General features: G+C 43.3%; 1 protein-coding gene across 3 annotated transcripts in view; it reads right to left on the bottom strand.

Annotated features, from left to right (window-relative positions):
* The window catches only part of CSNK1G1 (casein kinase 1 gamma 1), a 302780-nt gene that overhangs the window by 116083 nt on the left and 164250 nt on the right, over positions 1-22447 (bottom strand). For all 3 annotated transcript variants that reach the window (XM_039491467.1, XM_039491465.1, XM_039491466.1), the window contains exon 4: positions 8651-8720. In XM_039491467.1, coding sequence (XP_039347401.1) covers positions 8651-8720 — 70 coding nt within the window. The remainder of the gene's footprint in view (positions 1-8650; positions 8721-22447) is intronic.

The raw sequence follows: 22447 nt of genomic DNA, 5'->3' as shown, positions 1-22447 counted from the left end.
AGGACTGAGTGGACTTGTAAGTGCTAAAGTTTTACAGTTTTATTTTTGAGCAAAGTTTTTTTTTGTACATAATTCTATATTTGTAAGTTCAACTTTCATGCAGTACTTGTATTAGGTGAATTGAAAAATACTATTTCTTTTATTTTTACAGTGCAAATATAATATAAAGTGAGCACCATACAATTTGTATTGGGTTGTAACTGAAATCGATATATTTGAAAACGTAGAAAACATCAAAAAAATCTTTAAATAAATTCTATTATTGTTTAATAGCATGATTAATCACAATTACTGTACCAGCACATCCCTCGGCCCACGCTGCTTCCTGCAGCCCCCATTGGCCTGGAGCGGCGAGCCGCGGCTGATGGGAACCATGATCGTCTGAACCTGCATACATAAACAAACTGGCCGGGCCGCCAGGGTGCTTACCCTGGCAAGTCGCATGCCAAAGGTTGCCGATCCCTGAGTTTAAAATCATCAAATTTTGGCGTAGACCCGTTTATAAGCCGACCCCCGCTCTGTGATGGATCACTTTTTTACCAAAAATATTCGGCATATGAATGAGTATATATGGTAATTTTTTAAATCGCGATTACTTTTTTTTAATCGCTGACAGCCCTACTTTATATTCATGATGTTCTCGACTATACTCTCTTAGTGCTCAGTTCTGCATTCTGCCCATAGCAGTTGCTTTACTACAGAGATGTTTTGTGATTTGTCCAGGTGATTAACTCCTAGATCTAAACAACTTACTCACAGCAATTAATTTAGTACATAGAGTCTATCTACCTTACTTCTACCAGACTCTGTATTTTCTGTTTCATTGTTTTCCAATAGCTTATGTAGCAACTGATATTGAAATTATCCTGTGAGAGTGGGGAGGGAAACCCTGCATGATCCAGTTCCTAGTGCGGAGCCCCACAGTCCACAGATCAGCACCTGTGTTCTCAAAACTGTCCCTTTCCCCAGAGAGCCCTGACTGGTTGGTGGGAGAAGGGAAGAGAAGATGAGGAAACAGGAGAGAGGCTGGCCTCTCTCCTTAGCTACAGAGCAGGTGATATCCAGGGCCTCACCTCACTTCCTGCTCTTCTCATATACTGGAGAAGGAACCACATGGTCTGTTGGAGAGCACATGTAGCAATGGCTGCTGCTGCAGGGATACACCAGGTTGAGAGTCTGAGCTCTGGGCTGGGGAACAAGCCCAGGGATGAACCTGCGGATATGGTCCCTGTGAGCTTGTAGCACATGTAAGAATCAGCAAGAGCCCAAAATCAAGGAGACCCCTCATCAGTGATTTAGGAACTGCGAGTGTCCAGTAGAAGAGGGGCTGGACACACTCAGATGTTGGAGTATACCTACTGCCAACCTGTACAGAAAGCAGGGTGTGCAAGGCCTAGAGGAGAATGCTTGTGTTGCCTAGGGAGACAAGACAGGCAGAAACTAGGCTTCCTCATGCTAATGGCGGGTGGTAGCAAGGTACTTCACAACCCTGGATGCCTGTGAGAAGTGTCACAATTACTCTGCCTGCCAGTACAGAAACAGAAGGGCTAGCCAATTATGTGACCAAAGCCTCACAGCAAGAAGGAAGTCCAGTAGTCAGGGAAAGGGCCAGGAGTGGCCAATCCATTGCTGGTAGAGTGGAGAAGCTGCCATTCTAAGAAGAGGGGTTCATGGAATGCAATGACCTTAAATGGAGCCCTCAGGGCATAGAACGAAGCCTCAAACTAATCATTTGGTCCTGTGCCTGACTGGAACTGGTCTAAGTTCATGGTGGAAGCATCCAAGTGCTCCCATCACCTTCAAAAGGAGTGTGGATGGATGCAGTACTGAACACTAGCTCCCAGGTGACTACCCTCCAGCAAGTAACATTGTTTCACCTCAATACTGTACATGGCTGGGAAGAGCCTCAGCATCCCTTACGTAAGATACACGCTCACAAGTGTTCATTTGGGCTCACACTACTGAGCTACAGGGAGAGACCATTTAAAAGGCTTTTTTCCTCTTTCAGACATAGTCATGTTGAGGCAGTTTTCTGATGGGCCACTCCTTATAAGATCAACGCTGAAGGAAAAGTAAATATGGTTAGTTTGCACAGAGGTTATTAAATACAAATTAGTCCAACTGCCTCTGGCAGCCACACCTTACACACTCTGCCCTTTATATAAAGGGAAGGAAAAGTAGCTCCTTTTCTAGGAGGCTATGTGAACTAACCAGGTGAGGTAAAATGGCAGAAAGAAAAACAAAAAGGTTGTAGGCCACTAGAGGTTTCACTCAACACAGACAAGAAAGCTGACGAAAGAAAGATACTTACCAGCTTGCAAGCAGAGAGCTGCGGCAAGCAGAAGCCAACTGCACAATGGCCACTTGGGCCGCACCTGTTTGGCAAATTTAAAGGGGCAGTCCCAGAAAGGCATGCTGGAGAAAATATTACTGTAAGACGGTGACCCTGACAGGGGAAACAGTAGAGAGCTAGCAGTGACCAAAGGAAGTGCTCCAGGAAAAGGGCTAGTTACTTACTGGTAACTGTTTTTTAAGAATTGTTTCTGTGCACTCACACTTGCGCTGATGCCTCTAGTGCTGAGCTGCAGAACTCTCTTGGAAAGCAATATCACTTAGGGGTATTCGGTATAATACACTGAAATACCAGCTCTGCTCTAGCTGAGGAGGGGAAGCCCCCCTTGTTCAAAAGACAACTCTGCTAAGTGCCCTAAAATCTGTAGATTTATACCAATTGTTTTGAAATTTTCTATGCCTCATGGGAGTACAGGGTAGGGACGTGATCCAAATGTGGGGTCATCTAAATACTAGTCTACACTAGAAGCGCTACAGAGATGGAGCTGCTGTAGCGAATCTGGTGAAGATGCCAATGGGATAGAGCTCTCCCATCAGCATAATAACTCCATCTCCGCAAGAGGCGGTATCTATTTCAGTGGGAGAAGCTCTCTCCCCAACATAGCATTGTCCACACGGGTACTTAGGTCGATGTAACTTACATTGCTCAGGGGTGTGGATTATAAGAAATCAATTAAATTTAGGCTGGGAAAGAAATCCTAACAGAAATGGAGCACCCACAGAAAAAAAAATAGTGGGTGCTTAGTACCCACCGGCAGCCAACTCCCTACCCTCCCCCACCAGCGCCTCCCACCTGCCAGCAGACCCGCTGATCAATTCCTTCCCCCTCCCTCCCAATGCCTCCCGGCCACCACGATCAGCTGTTCCATGGTATGCAGGAGGTGCTGGGGGAAGGATGGAATTGGGCGGGAAGAGGTGGGGCGGGGCCTGGGCCAGAGCTAGGGTTGAGCACCCCTGAAGCAAGAAGAAGCTGGCACTTGTGCAGACAGATAAATTAAAACTAGACTGGACAAAATTATCTTCTATAGAGAACAAACCTGCATCAGCAGAAAGACGGCCCAGATGTTTTAATGCGTCTCTTCTACCTCTAATTTCTATGCATATAGGAATTTAAACTACTTCATGCACAGCAATAGTAAAAAAAACATTAAAAAGACCAACCCAGCCACAACAGTCATTTTAAACAGCTGTATTTTGAAGCCCTCTTCAGGAAAAGTATATAAAAACTTTAATTTTGGTTTGTGTCTGCTGCTGCATCATAAATTAGTTCTTCCTTGAGGCTGCAGCAGCAGCCAAAAGTTACAATGGATAACCCCTGCCTCAATCCCCTGAATGAAAAGGGATGCAATAAAGTTGACACAGCTGCCACTTTGAAGCAACAGCATCTCTATTCTTTCATGCACACATTCTTCCAGCTGCTGGTGCTCTGACCTTCCTGACCATTTTAATATTTAGCTGCATTGAGGTAGGAATTTTGAAATAGCCATTCTTTTGCACTACAACACTGCTAGAAGAGTAATTTCTACCTCCCATTACTGCTTTCAGTAGTGTCTGATATGATTGGTGAACCTCTGTCAAAGGGTATGTCTACACTATGGGATTATTCGGATTTTACGGAAATCGATTTTTGGAAACAGATTGTATTAAGTCGAGTACACGCGGCCACACTAAGCACATTAATTCGGCGGTGTGCGTCCATGTACCGAGGCTAGCGTCGACTTCCGGAGCGTTGCACTATGGGTAGCTATCCCATAGTTTCCGCAGTCTCCCCCGCCCATTGGAATTCTGAGTTGAGATCACAATGACTGATGGGGTCAAAAATTTGTCACGGGTGGTTATAGGTAAATGTCATCAGTCAATTCTCCCTCCGTGAAAGCAATGGCAGACAATCATTTCGTGCCCTTTTCCCTGGATTGCCCAGGGAGACGCCATAGCACGGCAACCATGGTGCCCGTTCAGCCTTTTTTCACTGTCACCGTATGTCTACTGGATGCTGCTGACAGACGCGGTACTACAGTGCTACCCAGCAGCATCCTCTTGCCTTTGCAAGTTAGCAAAGATGGTTACCAGTCATACTGTACCGTCTGCTGCTGTCATGGGTGCTCCTGGCTGGCCTCAGTGAGGTTGGTCAGGGGAGCCTGGACAAAAATCGGAATGACTCCCCAGGTCATTCTCTTCTTTAAGTTTTGTCTAATGGAAGGTCAGTCCTGCCTCGAGTATCAGGCAAGCCTACTAAAGAATCAGAGAGGCAAACGGCCGCTCCGGGTCAGAGCCCCAGACATCCCGCAGAAATGATGAGCTGCATGCCATTCTAGGGGGTGCCCCTACAACAACCTCACCCGTTGCTTCCCTCCTCTCCCACCCCTCCTGGGCTACCGTGGCAGTTATCCCCCTATTTGTGTGATGAAGTAATAAAGAATGAATGAATTTGAAACAACACTGACTTTATTGCCTCTGCAAGCAGAGATCAAAGGGGAGAGGGAAGGACGGTTGGCTTACAGCGAAGCAGAGTGAACCACCATTCTGCACTTGCTCAGCCTCTAGCTGAAAATGGGAATCTGTGATAAGCACTAGGATAGAAGCAGTGGTGAGCTGCAGCCGGTTCGCACCGGATCACGTGAACCGGTTGTTAAATTTAGAAGCCCCCTTTAGAACTGGTTGTTCCTGGAGGGACAACTAGTTCCAAAAGGGCTTTTAAATTTAACTAAAACTCTAGCAGCTCTCTACCCTTCCCCCAGCCCCAGCTCACCTCACTCCGCCTCCTCATCTGAAGCTCCTCCAGCTTCTCCTCCCCATCCACAGCTTCCCGCGAATCAGCTGTTCGCGCGGGAAGCCTGGGAGGGCTGAGAAGAAGCAGCGCTTCCACCAGGTGAGCTGGGGCCGGGGGCAGGGGTGCCAGCGGGAGGAGGGCTCCAGGCGGCGCGCTTCTCAGTGAGGTCCTGGCGAGACTCTGGGGTCGGGCGGCGCGGCTCCTGCCCCCAGGCCGTCCGCAAAGGCAAGACAAGGGGATGCTGCTGTGTAGGGCTGCAGCACCGCGTCTGCCAGCAGCATCCAGTAGACATACGATGACATTGAAAAAAAAGGTGAGAAACAATTTTTTCCCCTTTGCTTTCATGGGGGGAGGTGGGGGGGCGCTGACGACATATACCCTGAACCACCTGCAACAATGTTTTTGACCCTTCAAGCATTGGGAGCTCAGCCCAGAATTCAAACGGTTTTCGGAGAGTGTGGGAACTGTGGGATAGCTACAGTCGTCAGTTGCCCCTCCATCCGTGAGCGTCCATTTGATTCTTTGGCTTTCTGGTACGCTTGTCTCAGCTCCTTAAGTTTTATGCAGCACTGTGTTGAGTCCCTGTGGCCTCTGTCCATCATGGCCTTGGAGATTTTTTCAAATGTTTTTGGCATTTCGTGTTTTGGAATGGAGTTCTGATAGAGTAGATTCATCTCCCCATACAGAGATCAGATTCAGTATCTCCCGTACGGTCCATGCTGGAGCTCTTTTTTTGATTCTGGAACTGCTTGGTCACCTGTGCTGATCAGTGCTCCATGCTGGGCAAACAGGAAATAAAATTCAAAAGTTCACAGGGCTTTTCCTGTCTACCTGGCCAGTGCATCTGAGTTCAGACTGCTGTCGAGAGCGGTCACAGTGGTGCATTGTGGGATAGCTCCCGAAGGCCAATACCGTCGAATTGCAGCCACACTAACCCTAATTCGAAATGGCAATGTCGATTTCAGCGCTACTCCCCTCGTCAGGGAGGAGTACAGAAATCGATTTTAAGAGCCCTTTATGTAGACAAAAATGGCTTCGTTGTGTGGACGGGTGCAGGGTTAATTCAATTTAACGCTGCTAAATTCGACCTATACTCGTAGTGTAGACCAGGCCAAAATGAATACAGCAATACAATCTTTTTGTCTTCTGGAAGAAATTAAAAGTGTGGCTGCTTTGCCTGCACATTTTAAACTAACACATACTGTGCTTGTCCAGTTTATGTTGTCAACAAACTCCAGAATACGCTTGTATAAAAAAAAATCTAAAAAGGTAATTCTTTGCCATCAGATTTGTATGCTGGAAGTTTAATTCTGTGGAATAGGTTTAGAGAATCCCCAACGGAAATACATGTGTTTTCACAATTCCTCAGTAACAGGGCTGAGGTGATAAGACTGGTTTATCAACAAAACAAAGATCTAGAAAGTCTTCACCCTGCCTCTCTACTGGATTTCTCACAACAGCCCACATTTCCAGTAATTCGGAAGCAGAGAAATTCATTTTTTAAAAGCTGGTCCTCCTTTTAATGTGCTGTTTCCTATTTAATGGTCTTTTTAACTTCTAGATGCTCTCAAATATTAGACGTGCTTATTACAAAGCTGATTGGACATGCAGCTTCAATATTTGCCCTGTTCCTAACACATACACCTGAATTCCAATTCCACAGCTGGCCTCAACCACAAATGCTACATATAAAAAAGAAAAACAAATTTATGCCATATCTAGGCTATACCTATAGCAGCAAATCCTTTTAGTGGGAAGACAACTTACACTTGTAACAGAGTTCTAATACCAGTTCCATGAATTAGATAAACTATACCAGCAAAAGCAATTTTTTGCTGGTATAACTGTCTGCACAGGGGCTTTTGCTGGCATAGCTAAGTCAGTTTGGAATATCATTTTTTCCCCACCTTCTAACTGCATAGCTACGCCAGCAAAACTTAAGTGTAGACCAAGCCTTAGCACAGAAAATGTCCGATTTATTTATTGTTGTACACGCCCTGTGACTGAAGTGTGCGCCCACCTCTTGGACACACATCTCACTTACCTTGGTGAGCCTTCCATCTAGAAGTCTGTTTTTTTAAACTTACAAAAGCAAACACTCCTGCTTATTGAAAGATGTCACAGAGTGACTGGCCCTTGCAAGAAAGGGAGCAGGGTGCAGTGCATCAGATCTGATTACCTGCTGCCCAGCTGGGTTTAAGGGAAGGCACATGAGCCTTATACAGGGGAGACAGCCAGTGATGGGTTGGTGGCAGATGTCTGCCAACACTTCAGGGAGTAAGGCGGCTCCTGCAGGGCCCTAAGATAGCAGGTAGAAGCTACCAGCACAGAAGGGCTGCAGAGAAGGCCGACCAATAGGGAACAGGTGCTGGGAGGGCAGAAGACAGACTCTCAGGCAGAAAGGGCTATGCCCAGCTTGTACTGGAACAGAAGAGTGTTTAAACTCTGAAGGGAAGACGGACCATTAAAAAGGACGGGCTGTGCCCAGATTGTGACTGGGGTGAAAAATGAACTCTTAGAGAAAGACTTTAAGGGAAGAGGGGCTGGGTGGAGCTGAAACTGGGATGAAGACTTTATAAAAGTTTTCTTTAGAAAGCCTTTGTGCAGGAGTTCATAAGTTGGACCCTAAAAGAGGAAATGTTTTGAATATGTGTATTGTGTGGAGTTTTTAAGAAAGCCTGAGTTAAAGGGAAATTTGAGGCACGCCTCAGAAGAGCCAGACTTGTCCAACAGGGGGCACCACAGGTCAGATGAGTCATTTGCTAGAAGCTAAAGGCAGTTTCCACTTCAGTCAATGAAGTAATCCAAGCAGTGATTAATTCTGTTTAAAATTTAATATAAAACCCTAAGTCAATGAACTATCATCAAAATTAGTCCTGAATATTTCTTGTACGTCAGAATCTATTTAGAAGTGGTGTATTCTTGTGAACATATTGCGTCTTCCTACCCTATTTCTCAGCACAGCACAGAGGCCTCAAGTTAGGGCTTGTCTACACAGCAAGCTACTGCATAGCAAACCAGGCTGTGAACCTACAGCACATCAGCTTGCCACGAAGTAATATCCCATGTGGGAAATGTTACAGAGCACTGAAAGTCCTGGAGTGTGCTTTGACATACTACAGTTCTTTGTACGTATGTATGTACAAAGTAAATTGGTTCTAGATTGTTTTTAGCTTAGGGAAGGTCCCCATGTATTATGAACACAATCATTGCCTATGTATTTATGACCCTCATCAAATTCTCCAAGCAAAGAGATTATCAGTGGTTGGATAGCCCAGATTACACAAGAAGAGGGTGTGGGTCACGTTACAAGGTTTTAACGTCACGGGATTTATTTATCATGTTAAATTACTATTCCAGTAAAATATCTTCTAAAAGATTGCTATTGGTAGGCCTGATTCATTTGCCCCATATAAAGTTTTCAAATGACAGTTATGTGCCACAAACATCAGTTTATTATTACAGTAACATTTGCTTTAAAACCAGGCATAAGCATTCAGTATGAGATGAGAGGAAAAACTCACTTACCTGCACTGCCGAGCTGTTTATAAAACCTGTACTCTAAATGAAGCTGTGGGGCACGGGATTTTATTGGTTCCTGCAACCAGAGAGTGAGGAAACAACGGTCAAATTTAAATAAAATCGGTTCTATGGAAATTTTTAAATTTTACGCCAACCCATTGCCACCCAGACAGTTAAACAACAGCATGTAATAATCCAACACAAGAACCGACTATTAGTTGTCATCTAAATGAATGGACAAAAAAACCCCAGAAGCTGCTATAAGAACATTATATCACTTACTATGAAGAACTTCTCTAATTTTAAACAATTCGCTTTTTTAAATATCTAAAGTGCCGAGGGGGGAGGGGGACTTCCTATTTAAAGATGTTCCTGGCTGTGAGCAGGAATTTTAAATAAGCACCACTCAACAAAGCTTTAATTAATTAAAAAACAACCATGGCCCCGTAACATTCTCTGGAAGAAATGACATCAGAGGTTTACCAGCCGCAACCAGTGGATCACTGATAGTCCACAGGGCCTTTTTTGTGATCACTAACAAGTTTTTGAAGCTTGTTCAAAACCACATTTATTTTGCTCTTTTAATTAGTACCTTAATTGTATAAACATATTACCTTGCCCTGAGCAAGTACAGTAAGCTGCATGTATCACGTAAAAACGCCTCATACTGGATCCTTCCACTTTGAATCATTTAAATATCCCAAAGTGAATAAATTAAAATATTCAACCATCTTTGATATTTAAAATTTAGTTATCTTGTTGGTTTACAAAAATATAAAATTAAGCATCCTATATGCTTCCAGTATGAACTGTACTTCAAATTAACAACTTCTTCACAGCCAATGTTTTCTCAGCTATCCCATCCGTGTGTTACACAAAGCTAGCTTTACTTGCAGAGTATAAAAAACCCACCACCAAGAAAGATTAACACCTATGTAACTACCAAGCTAGACATATTTTGTCAAGTGAGGAGGCATGAGAGACTTAGTCACCACTCATCTGAACAGGGTGGATAAAAATCAATGATTTAAGAAAAAATAGGATTTTTTTTATTTAAACCTGATTTTTTAATAAAATGATTTTTGAGAAAAAAACATATCTAAAGATAGTTTTAATTAAGAGACATTATAGCTCAAAGATATCTATAAGCAAAGTTTTGTAAGTGAGTTCCAATAGTTCATGGATTACGGACCCAATCTGATGGGGTTCCAAGGGCATCTGTATAGATTATTTAGGTTAATCTTTCTATCTACCTAATGGGACTCAGTGCTCAGTCTAGAAGATACCATCAGAGATGCTTAGTTTTGCAGTTCTCAAATAGTGGATTTGTGTCTCCAGAGATAACATGCTTGTTAACAGCAACAATGTTTTTAAATAAATAATATAGAGAGGTGAGAAATAACAGACCTCAACCCTACTGTACACACATTTTCAGAGGGACAGAGTCAATCCCTTACCTCTCTCTAGAAGTGCAAAGTTTCAAAGAGTTCAATGAATAGAAGATTGTTGGGGGAGGAATAGATCTGGACAAGGAGAAGAAGTCTGGAGATAAATGTGAGAAGGGAGGGACAGGCAGTAGAAACAAAAGTGAAACTGTTTGAGCAGCATATACCAGAGGTCATGAGGTCTCTCTGAGTGTCACCTTCATAGGATTTGAGATCTACCATACCATTCTCTCACTAGAAGGGAAAACCTATTATGGCAGCAGGCCGTAAAAGAGACCCAGTTTGGGAATATTTGAATGAAGTTCCTCTACCTGTGGGTAAGAGGCATGCGTGCAAAATGCAAACAGTGCAACAAAGAAATGCAAGGCCTGGTAGCCTGAATGAAACAACATCATGAAAAGTGTTCCTTCTCAGGAAGAAGCTGCATTGAAGATGATAAAAGGAACATGCCTGAACATGCAGGATCTTCAGGTTGGTAAACTTTATTATTTCATACTTCTTTCTTAAGGACTGCCTGTCTTCCTTCTGAACTATTCTTGAATTCTCATGTTTGAGCAAAAAATATAGTTGTTACTCTATGGTACTATCATTTAAATGCAGTTGTGATAAAAAATAAATAGCTGAAATGGGCAGATCTCCCTTTTACAATTTCACCTTTAAAGTAGTACTGAGTGTCAGTGAATGCAATGAGTAATACTAAATGAGCAGTATGGTAATAATAATAAAATAACTGCATTGACTTATTTTGTTTAGGAGAATCCATTCTCAACATAAAGGATTCTGAAGACTATCCATCTTCAAGATCACCATCATTTTCTATAGTTTCAGAGTTATCTGCCAATGATAGTGATTCAGTCACATCATGTATGTCACATAACCACAATATATCACCTGTACCAAAAAGAAAAAAAAAATCTCCATCATCCAGGAACAACTATAGATAAGTTTGTGATAAGAATCAGCAGATTACAAAAAGAGGTCATTGATGAAAAAATTGCCCTGTTTGTTTATGCAACAAACTCTCCTTTCCGTATGATTGAGAAGCCACACTTCATTAACATGGTTCAGTCATTAAGACCAGGCAGGATACAGTCCAACCAACAGAGCAGATGTCCCAGGCAAGTTGCTGGATAAAGTGTCTGAAAGAGAAATTGAGCAGTGTGCAAAAAGTCTAGCAGGGGAAATTGTTAACCTGAGTCTTGATGGGTGGAGCAATGTCCACAATGATCCTCTTGCATGTGCTTTGTGACAACAGAAGAAGGGAATGTCTTCCTTACAGATACAATTGATACGCCAGGAAATGCACTCACAGCGGAATACTTACAAGAAATAGCAGGAAAAGCTATAACAAACTGTGAAAAAAATTCAAATGTCTAGTACACAGCTTGGTCACAGACAATGCTGCAAATAAAACAGGAGTACTTGTGGCACCTTAAAGACTAACAAATTTAAGACTAACAAAATGCTGCAAATGTATCCAAGGCCTGGGCTACGCTAGCGAGTGGGTTCTAACTAAGATATGCAACTTCAGCTACGTGGTTTGCGTAGCTGAAGTCTAAGTATCTTAGTTCGACTTACCTGGCCGTCCTCACGGCAGCGAGTCGACCACTGTGGCTCCCGTTGACTCCGCTTACTCCTCCTCCCAAGGTGGAGTACACGCGTCGATGTGGGGATCGATTTATCACATCTAGATGAGACATGTTAAATCGATCCCCGATACATCGAACACTACCTGCCGATCTGGCAGTTAGTATAGATGTACCCAAAGATGAGAAGAAATTATTTAGAAGAGAGTCCCAAACTAACAACATATGCTTGCAGTGCTCATTTGATGCACCTCCTAGCCAAATATTTCAGTGTTCCAGAAATAAAGGCTAATACTGTTGAAATTGCAAAATACTTCTGTAACAACCACTTTGCAGCAGCTGCTCTGAAAAAAGTGGCAGGAACCAAGCTAACTCTCCCACAAGATGTGCGATGGAACTCAGTAGTGGACTGTTTTGAGCACTATATCAAGAACTGGCCAATATGATGATAGTTTGTGAACAAAATCATGAAAAAAATAGATGGAACTGTCACAGCCAAAGTTCTCAACATTGGGCTTAAGAGAAATGTTGAACACATGCTGAGTTCCCTGAAGCCTATTTCTTGAACAAAATGCAGGGAAATAGCTGTTTTATTGCCGACGCTGTTGAAATTTGGAAGGAACTGAGTGAGATCTTAAACAGAGAAATATGCAATGACAGAGTTAAATTACAAGCATAAAAACAAACAAACAAAAAAAAAACACCATGGGAGAAGCACTATCTCCAGCTCATTTTCTTGCAAATATTCTAAATACTCAGTACCAGGATCAAACTTTAACTGCTGAAGAAGAGGGGTTGGCTAGGACGTGGAGATCCAGCAATCATCCCTCCATAATACCAACTACAATAAACTTCAGAGCTAAGGGTGAACATTCAATAAATATATGTCTGATGATGTTTTAAAGAAAGTCACACCAGTGAACTGGTGGAAATCACTTAAGCACTTGGATTCAGAGACTGTTGAAGTGATAATTTCACTTTTAACAGCAGTAGCTGCTTCTGCCAGTGTAGAAAGAGTATTTTCTTCTTTTGGACTAATTCATTCCAAATTGAGAAATCGTTTGGGACCTGAAAAAGCAGGAAAGCTTGTTTTTCTTTTCCAGATTATGAACAAACAGGAAAGTGAAGGTGAAAACGACTGAGTTAGCTGCAGAAGCCAATATTTTAAGTTTCTCATGTTGACCTGGGTTGACATAGTTGATTTAATTTTTTTTTAAATATTTCATTTAGCTATTTTAATTAAACAATTTAAACAAAAACAAACTTATTTTAAAAAACTTGAATGTTTAACTAAATTAAAAAATTCATATGCTTGTTTTGTTAAAATATTATATGTTTGCTGTTGAAGAAAAAAATCCAGAACACTTTTTTTGTGTCAAATGAAACAATTTAAATGTCTGTCTGATGATGTTCTCCTGCTAATACAGCATGGCAAGAAAATCCTCCAAATATCAATGATTAACCTGTTGAATTGGAGATAGTTCACCTCCCAATGACTTCATAAATATGCGCTTCAATTACCTTTGGTAAATGAAATAACCAATCATTCATTTTCTGATATAGCTGTAAAACTAATCTGAAAAGTTTTCAAAATAAATCTCTTTAAAAAATGTATAGTGTGTACCTTCTAAAAATGAAACCTACATCTCTCTCTGAGTTGTGAAGAATATGTATTAAGGTTATAACAACCAACAAGAATGCACTTTTATGTAGAAATCCATGATTAAAATCGAGTCTTCCTAATTAGTGATTTAAATCATGATTTAAATCAAATTAATTTAAATCAAATCCACCCTGCATCTGAAAACCAATGACTGAATATGGTTCAGCTATTAGTGCATTAACCTATTGCTGATATCCAGTGTTGACACTGCAGTAGTAATGAAAGTGGAGAGGGATCTATGGCCATGGTAGGATTGTTAATGGGTCAAGGGCCTTCAAGAAAGAAGGTTAATACAGAACACAAAGAATCCCAGCAGGAATGGGGGAGATTGAAAGAGGTGGCATATATTTCTTACATATGGAAAAAAAGCTAGCATTTCCTACACTCAACTTTTTGAACCGGTTCATAACTTGACAAGGAATCCAATCAGACAAAGATCTACCTAGTCTGCTTCTGAAATTCAGTTTTAAAAGTATGGGAAAGGTAAATCAACCTAGACCTTAGCAGAACTTTAATACCTATCTCATAGAGCTGGAAGGGACCTTGACAGGTCATTGAGTTCAGCCCCCTGCCTTTAATAGCAGGACCAAGTACTGATTTTGCTCCAGATCTCTAAGTGGCCCCATCAAGGATTGAACTCACAACCCTGGGTTTAGCAGACCAATGTTCAAACCACTGAGCTATCACTCCCCCTGAAGTTTGCCTGTAAAGAAACCAGTTGCTATCTATAAGTGACTTTAATGTTGATTAAAAGATGCTAAACTGCAGCCCCAGTGAGTTAAGACTTCTAGGCATTCACAGAAGGTACTGAGTGCAGGCAATAGTTGTACAAGTTTCCCCCACACTGATGCAATATGCTGAGCTCTGACTGGAACGGCAGACCTGAGCAAATAATTCAGTCTCTAATCTCATTTTCAAACCATGTCCTGCCTTGCAAGTTTACTAGGCCCCAATGTCCATAGACTTCCACTGAGTAAGAACTACAGGTTAAGGCCTCCCCTCCAATTAGTAGAAAGACCTTGATTGGAATTTGAACTGCCTACAAGCTGTTCAAAACCCAATCAAGCCTCTTTGTTCCCTAGCAGAAAAGACCTGCCTTGGGCTGAAATCTCTATTGCTCAAATATCCAGAGATTAAACCATGATTAAATGTCTAGAAAGAGACAGCTGGAATACCATTATCAAGGCTATTCAGCCCATGCATGGAACAGAAATAGGCTACTACTTTGCTACATAAGCCCCTCATTTTCAAGTCGGAATCCGATTGTGTGACAGAACTGGAGGAGAAATCTACCCATCCAGTAGACCCACTAACCAGACTACCTCCTATAAGTGATGGAAGTAAATTTTGTAACAAAGTGTTTATGCAGAGAGGAATGGGGCAAGATGGTTTCAACTGGTAGAGAAAGATGCAAGAAAAAAAATCAGAAGATGCATGACAATATCTACAGAGATTCTTAGTTTTGTCAATCCAACACCCACAAAGGTAACTCTCTACAGATCAGATCAGGGAATGCTGGTTTTAATATATCAGAGATAATACCATGATTCCTAAACTTGCTTCCCACTTAGATTTAAGAGGAATTCTAAGATTCCCTTACAGGGGGCTTTGGAGGGATAAAAAAATACAGGCAGAACTGCAGCACTGACTCCCGGATTCTAGAGAGGATCCTAAGAACAGTTAGAGCAGTAGGAGAATTTTGCACAGAATTCTCTCCTTTGACTTGATCCCAATGATGCAGGCAAAAAGAAAAGACTGTTCCCCTAAGGCAAACTTCTTCAGAAGAATATGCTGATCACACAGCTATTTCATTTCCCTGTCAATCTTCAAGTTATTTTCAAGGACAGAAAAGTCTCTTAGGACTTTAGCTCAGCTGAATCATTGCCAAAGAAAATTTAAAAAAGAAAGCTTGTAGAAGCCTCTGCTAGTGAGTAAGACAGAACTACTTGTAATAATTATTAGTCTAAGAGTCCTTTGTATATTACTGGCTTCTTTCCATGAAGGGGATCATTTATATTATTGCTAAACAATCTTCATAAAACCTGCTTAGTATAGAAAACAAAGCAGAGAACAGCTGGATTTCTGTTTTTGCTAAAGCTGCAGGAGCCTATTTCATGTACACTCTTCAACTGAATGAGCTTACAAATTGGATCTTTATTGTACAGTATGATCTGAGGAGACCACAAGACCTAATCCTGGTTTTGACAGACTCCCTAAGTAGACTGGGCACACCACCCACACCAGCTTTCTAAAAGCTTCAGGTGCACTTAATTTCTATGTGCAGTGAATGGAGGTGTGTTAGCTGCATGTGCAAGTTAGATACACATTTGCACACTTCAAACATTTCAGAAAGTAGGCTCTGAACTTTCCTGTCTGATTCCATATCTGTGAAAATGGAAAGAAATGTTAATGTTTGTAAAGTGTTTTGAAGATTCTTGACATCCTGCTTCCTCTCTAATTAATGAATTTGACATTCAGCTCTAGATCAGCTCCCCAGTCATCACCTTAAGCATTCTCTTAACCGTGTCTTCACTAAGCATTGCTGTCCACTCTTGGCCCTATTTCTCCCTATTTCGTGCAGGTATCCTTTGTGCCAATATTTCAGTTGTACAACTATCTGAACAAGTTAGTGACTAAACATTTATGCACTCAAAGCTACTTCACAAATACAAGAAATCTGGTCCCTATTTCTGAGTTCCCTCCCTCTTTCCCTGATAACCGTCTATTCAAATTAGATGTATTTCAGGTTCTCAAATCCATCAGTTTTGTGAGTTGTAACTGGTCTCTCCAATAACATAAGGCATTAAAGCCACAGAAGGGTCACTTCAATCATCAGAAGAACTGAAATTCTTTGGCTGCTTGCGAGAAGCATTTTTTCCTTCAGAAGCTTTGCCATGGTTTTGTCAAAAGGTTCTGAGTAATTTTCTGCTCGGTATTTGGATGCCACAATTAATCTGACTAAAGAATCTACTCCCAATTCTCAGTATATACACACTTCCTTGGTATAGGGTAGAATGCCATACCTTCAACTGCACAGCATAAAAGGAGAAACATCCACTACAGGAGAAGTCTTGCGAGAAGTCTTTTGCAAAACAGTGAAAAAACTTACTGTACAAAGACAACCACATCTACGTTGAGAGCCCACATATTGGCTGGGAGCAACTAGAAGTATTCCTCCAAAATGGTCCCGCTGATGTTTTTACCCCAAAATGAAAAATAAAAGGAAGCTATGGGTTCCAAACTAGGTCAGTATCATAAGAGATGCAAGTGGAGGTAGAAACAGTGAGGGTTTACACAGCTCTACAAGAAAGTAGTGTCCTTGCCTCCCTTACGATGGACAGTCAACTAAGTACTGCAAAAGGACATTTCTCTTTACTGCTTACCTGGTCTTCAGAAAAAGACCAGATAGTTTCAACTTACTCCCAAGTTTGTCCAAGATTTACAGAGGCACAGGCTATATTCTCAACACCAGACACTACAACAATAGAGATGGGGCAGCCCAAGAAGCAAATGCACTGTATGCCTACCCAACATGCCCTGCAAACACTAGGTTCTCATGGGCAGGAACTGCCTTTCTTCCCTCCATAAAAAAGGAAGGATTGTCTTGTCAGTGGAATTCCTCTCAGCTGCTGCCTACGCACAGAAGTAGCATAGTTCTCCTTCAGAGAAGCTGGGCATGCAGTTCATATTCTGCCCTTTGTTCTAATGTCTGAACTAGATTGCTTGATGCTGCCTGTGGGAGAAGGGCATACACCTCTGAAGCTTCTTCAGTAGCTTGAAGACCTCTCAGGAATCAAGAGATAGTTTTAGATGTTACCTGAATTGAGAGTGAAATCTCTCTACTTCTCTCTTCCTGGCCTTGAGAACAGAGGGTTTGGAACCATGTAGTTGGTCAATCTCCTCCAAGCAACAGTTTGGAGCTTCCTAAGGAGGCAGACACACTGACCACATTTAACAAGTAGGCAATATCTACCAGCTGCACAGTAGTAGGAAAGCCCATGAAGGGACTGTCTGATATAAAATGCAAGACTAAAAATTCTAAATACCTGAATTAGGTTTATGTTTTTTTAAGTGTAACACAGATGGAAGTTGAAATTTATATATTCAAGCTTTGTTTAAATTTCTGTAGTTAAAGAATACCAAAAGCAGATTCTAAATGGTTGAGTTCCAGTTAAGTGTCTCTGTCACCTCTTTCCTGTTTAAGTGTTGTGAAACACCTCAGTTTGGTGTAGTACGTGTTCTTATTTTACAAGGCATAGAGGATAGGTGACTTGGCTCTGGCAGACTTTCTAGACCTTAAACAAGTTAGACAATTTCTCTGACTCCCACTCCCATGTTTTAACCACAATATGTCTATTTGTATTACAGAGGGGCAACTGATCAAAAGGAAAGTTGTATTCCAGCCATTAGCTATGCTTCTTTAAGCAAACTCTGCAATCACAATTCACTGCAGCTGTTGGGGGAAGGAAGAGAAGCAAGAACCCACAGCATGCGTGCTCTGTATTACAGGCATTGTACATGAACTGAGCACCATCTCCCCTGAGGCACATAATACTGGGCATGTGAAAACACTCAGGCACTCTTTACCCAGATTCCCAAAAATCAATTGCATGCCACTAAAAGGACAGAATCCAGCCATTTTTTCATATTTTTCATTGTAATAAATCCTCTATAGCTGCCCACCTGATTATGCATAAATAAGGTAGTCTGGATGAATGTATAAGTAATTCAGGGAGCACTGTGGTCCTCAATTTTGGGTACACCTCAGATTAAGCTGGAAGGAAACCGAGCTCTTGGAAGATGTGGCAGACAAGGCTATGTCTACCCTAGCAAACTCATGTCATTGTCATTTGATGAGTTTAAGGTATGACACCATAGTTTTGGAGTTGCACCATCCCCAAAAGAGACCTCTTTTCAGCTGAGATTTTCCCCTGCTTCCTCCATCACTCCTCACAAAGAATACGGAGCACTGCACAGCTTGGTCTCTACCTTTTAACTTGTTTTGCTGCAGCCTGACAACTTATCAGTAACTTGGGCTCTGCACACAAAATGGAAAGCTTCTTACAGGCCATGGATAAAAAGACGGTTACTCACCTTTGTAACTGTTGTTCTTCGAGATGTGTTGCTCATATCCATTCCAATTAGGTGTGCGCGCGCCGCGTGCACGTTCGTCGGAAGATTTTTACCCTAGCAACACTCGGTGGGTCGGCTGGGCGCCCCCTGGAGTGGCGCCGCTATGGCGCCGGATATATACCCCTGCCGACCCATCCGCCCCTCAGTTCCTTCTTGCCGGCTACTCCGACAGTGGGGAAGGAGGGTGGGTTTGGAATGGATATGAGCAACACATCTCGAAGAACAACAGTTACAAAGGTGAGTAACCGTCTTTTCTTCTTCGAGTGCTTGGTCATATTGATTCCAATTAGGTGATTCCCAAGCCTTAAGTAGGCGGTGGGGTCGGAGTGAGATGTTGCAGAATGCAAAACTGCTGAGCCAAAGGCTGCATCATCTCTGGACAGTTGGACCAGTGCATAATGTGAGGCAAAGGTGTGGACCGAGGACCAGGTAGCTGCGCGACCTATCTCCTGGAAGGGCACGTGAATCAGGAAGGCAGCAGAAGAAGCCCGGGCCCTGGTGGAACGTGCAGTGAGGTGGCTCGATGGAACAGCTTAACGGAAATAAATCAGGGGGCCCGGATAATCTTCATCCTAGAATATTAAGGGAATTGGCGAGTGATATTGCTAGCCCGTTAGCGATAATTTTTAATAAATCTCTAAATTCGGGGATTGTACCGTTTGACTGGAGATTAGCTAATGTAGTTCCTATATTCAAGAAGGGGAAAAAAAGTGACCCGGGTAACTACAGGCCTGTTAGTTTAACATCTGTAGTATGCAAAATCATGGAAAAAATCTTAAAAGAGAGTGGTTCCAGAGCATGAGGCCGATGGCAACTGGGATAGATTACAGCATGGATTTACGAAAGGTAGATCGTGCCAAACCAACCTGATCTCCTTCTTTGAGAAAGTAACAGATCTTTTAGACAAGGGAAATGCGGTGGATCTAATATATCTGGATTTCAGTAAGGCGTTTGATACGGTACCGCATGAAGAATTACTGGTTAAATTGGAAAAGATGGGGATCGAAATGAAAATCCAGAGGTGGATAAGGAGCTGGTTAAAGGGGAGACTGCAGAGGGTAGTATTGAAGGGGGAACTATCAGGTTGGAGGGGGGTTACCAGTGGAGTTCCTCAAGGTTCGGTTTTGGGTCCAATTTTATTCAATCTATTTATTACTGACCTGGGAACCAAGAGTAGGAGTGGGCTGATAAAGTTTGCGGATGACACCAAGTTGGGAGGTATTGCCAATTCGGAAAAGGATCGGGATATCCTCCAGGGAGATTTGGATGACCTTGTAAACTGGAGTATTAGTAACAGGATGAAATTCAATAGTGAGAAGTGTAAGGTTATGCATTTAGGGATGACTAACAAGAATTTTAGTTATAAGCTGGGGACGCACCAGTTGGAAGTAACGGAGGAGGAGAAGGACCTAGGAGTCCTGGTTGATCGTAGGATGACTATGAGTAGGCAATGTGATGTGGCGTTAAAAAGCTAATGCGGTCTTGGGATGCATTAGGCGAGGTATTTCTAGTAGGGATAAGGAGGTGCTAGTCCCGTGATATACGGCGTTGGTGAGACCTCATTTGGAGTATTGTGTGCAGTTTTGGTCTCCCATGTTTAAGAAGGATGAATTCAAACTGGAACGGGTACAAAGAAGGGCCACTAGAATGATCCGAGGAATGGAAGGCCTGTCGTATGAAAGGAGACTTGAGGAGCTCAGTTTGTTTTCCTTAACCAAAAGAAGGATAAGAGGAGATATGATTGCACTCTTTAAATATATCAGAGGGATAAATACCAGGGAAGGAGAGGAATTATTTCAGCTCAGTGCTAATGTGGACACGTGGACAAACGGATATAAATTGTCAGTCAGGAAATTTAGGCTTGAAATTAGACGAAGGTTTCTAACCATCAGGGGAGTGCAATACTGGAACAGCCTACTGAGGGAAACAGTGGGGGCGAAGGACCTCCATGACTTTAAGATTAAGCTAGATAAGTTTATGGAGGAGATGGTATGATAGGATAACGGGCTTAGTCAATAGGTCAATTAAGTGCCACACTGGTAAATAGTACAATGGGTCAATGATATGATATTCTTAACCTTTTTCCAGAGGGTATGGCTGGAGAGTCTTGCCTGCATGCTCGGGGTTCAGCTGACCGCCATATTTGGGGTCGGGAAGGAATTTTCCTCCAGGGAAGATTGGCAGTGGCCCTAGAGGTTTTTCGCCTTCCTCCGAAGCATGGGGCCCGCTTGCTAAAGGAGTGGGTGGATTGGCTTATGTGGCCTGCATCTTGCAGGAGGTCAGACTAGATTATCATAATGGTCCCTTCTGATCTTGAATTCTATGATTCTATGAACATGGGCCAAGTCACAGCAGGTGTGGATGCATGACGTCACCCAAGATGAAATCCTCTGGGAGGAGACAGGTAGGCTCTTCATTCGGTCTGCCAGTACGACGAAGAGTTGGGGCGTTTTACGAAAGGGCTTTGTCCGCTCGATATAAAATGCGATCGGCCTACGGATGTGTAGGGAGTGCAATTGTTGCTCCCTTCGCGATGAGTGTGGCTTCGGAAAGAAGACCGGAAGGAAAATATCCTGGTTCATATGAAAGGCCGACCCACCTTAGGGAGGAAGGCCGGATGTGGTGACAACTGCACTTTGTCCTTGTGAAACACCGTATACGGTGGGTCCACCGTGAGAGCCTGAAGCTCGGAGACTCGTCTGGCCGATGCAATGGCTACAAGGAAAACTGTCTTCCAGGACAGGTATAGCAGTGAGCAGGTTGCCAGTGGTTCGAATGGGGCAGTCATAAGTCTGGTTAGAACCAGGTTGAGGACCCAGGTTTGGGCGGGGCGGCAAACTTGGGGGTATAAGCGCTCCAAGCCCTTGAGGAACCTAGAAACCATAGGGTGTGAGAATACGGAGCGGCCACTCTCCCCTGGGTGGAAGGTAGAGATGGCTGCCAAGTGTACCCTCAATGATGACACCGTCAGGCCCTGCCGATTGAGAGACCAGAGGTAGTCCAAGATGGAATGGATTGGGACTTCGATGGGAGTAACATTGTGCGTTTCGCACCAGCAGGAGAAACGCTTCCACTTGGCCAGATATGTTAACCGAGTGGAAGGTTTCCTACCACTCAGGAGAACCTGTTGAACCAAGGCAGAGCAACGTAACTCGGATCGGTTTAGCCACGCAGCAGCCATGCTGTGAGGTGCAGGGATTGCAGGTCTGGGTGGTGAAGTCGACCGTGATCCTGCGTTATGAGGTCTGGGCAAAGCGGCAGGGGAATCGGGTTGGCTATCGACAAGTCTAGCAACATGGTGTACCAGTGCTGCCTGGGCCACACTGAAGCGATCATGATCGGGTGCGCTCTGTCCCTGGGGAGTTTTAGCAGGACCCTGTGAACCAGCGGGAACGGTGGAAAAGCATATAGCAGATAGCTCGTCCACGGTATCAGAAAAGCATCCAAGATCGAGCCCGGGGAGAGGCCTTGGACTGAACAGAACGTCTGGCACTTCCTGTTCTCGCGAGAAGCAGAGAGGTCTATGTGGGGAAAGCCCAACTTCCGGAAAACGGAATGGAAAACGTCCGGATGAATCCACCACTCGTGAGACAAGAAGGATCTGCTGAGGCGATCCGCCAGAGTGTTCCGGACCCCTGGGAGAAAGGACGCTACCAGGCCTATCGATTGGGCTATGCAGAAGTCTGAGACCTGGATAGCTTCCTGCAAAGAGGGGAGGACCGTGCGCCTCTCAGCTTGTTTATGTAATACATGGCCGCTGTGTTGTCTGTGAACACTGAGACACAACGGCCTTGTAGGTGCTGCTGAAACGCCTGATACGCAAGGCAGACTGCTCTCAGCTCTTGGACATTGCTGTGCAAGGCAGCTCTTGAGGTGACCAAAGGCTCTGAGTGCGAAACTGATGGAGGGCACCCCAGCTGAGAGATGAGGCGTCCGTCGTAAGGGACACCGAGGGGTGAGGTGGATGGAACGGCAT

This window comes from Mauremys reevesii, linkage group 10 (genome assembly GCF_016161935.1).
Source record: "Mauremys reevesii isolate NIE-2019 linkage group 10, ASM1616193v1, whole genome shotgun sequence".
In the NCBI taxonomy this organism is placed as follows: domain Eukaryota; kingdom Metazoa; phylum Chordata; order Testudines; family Geoemydidae; genus Mauremys; species Mauremys reevesii.
This window is presented reverse-complemented; position numbering and strand designations above follow the sequence as displayed.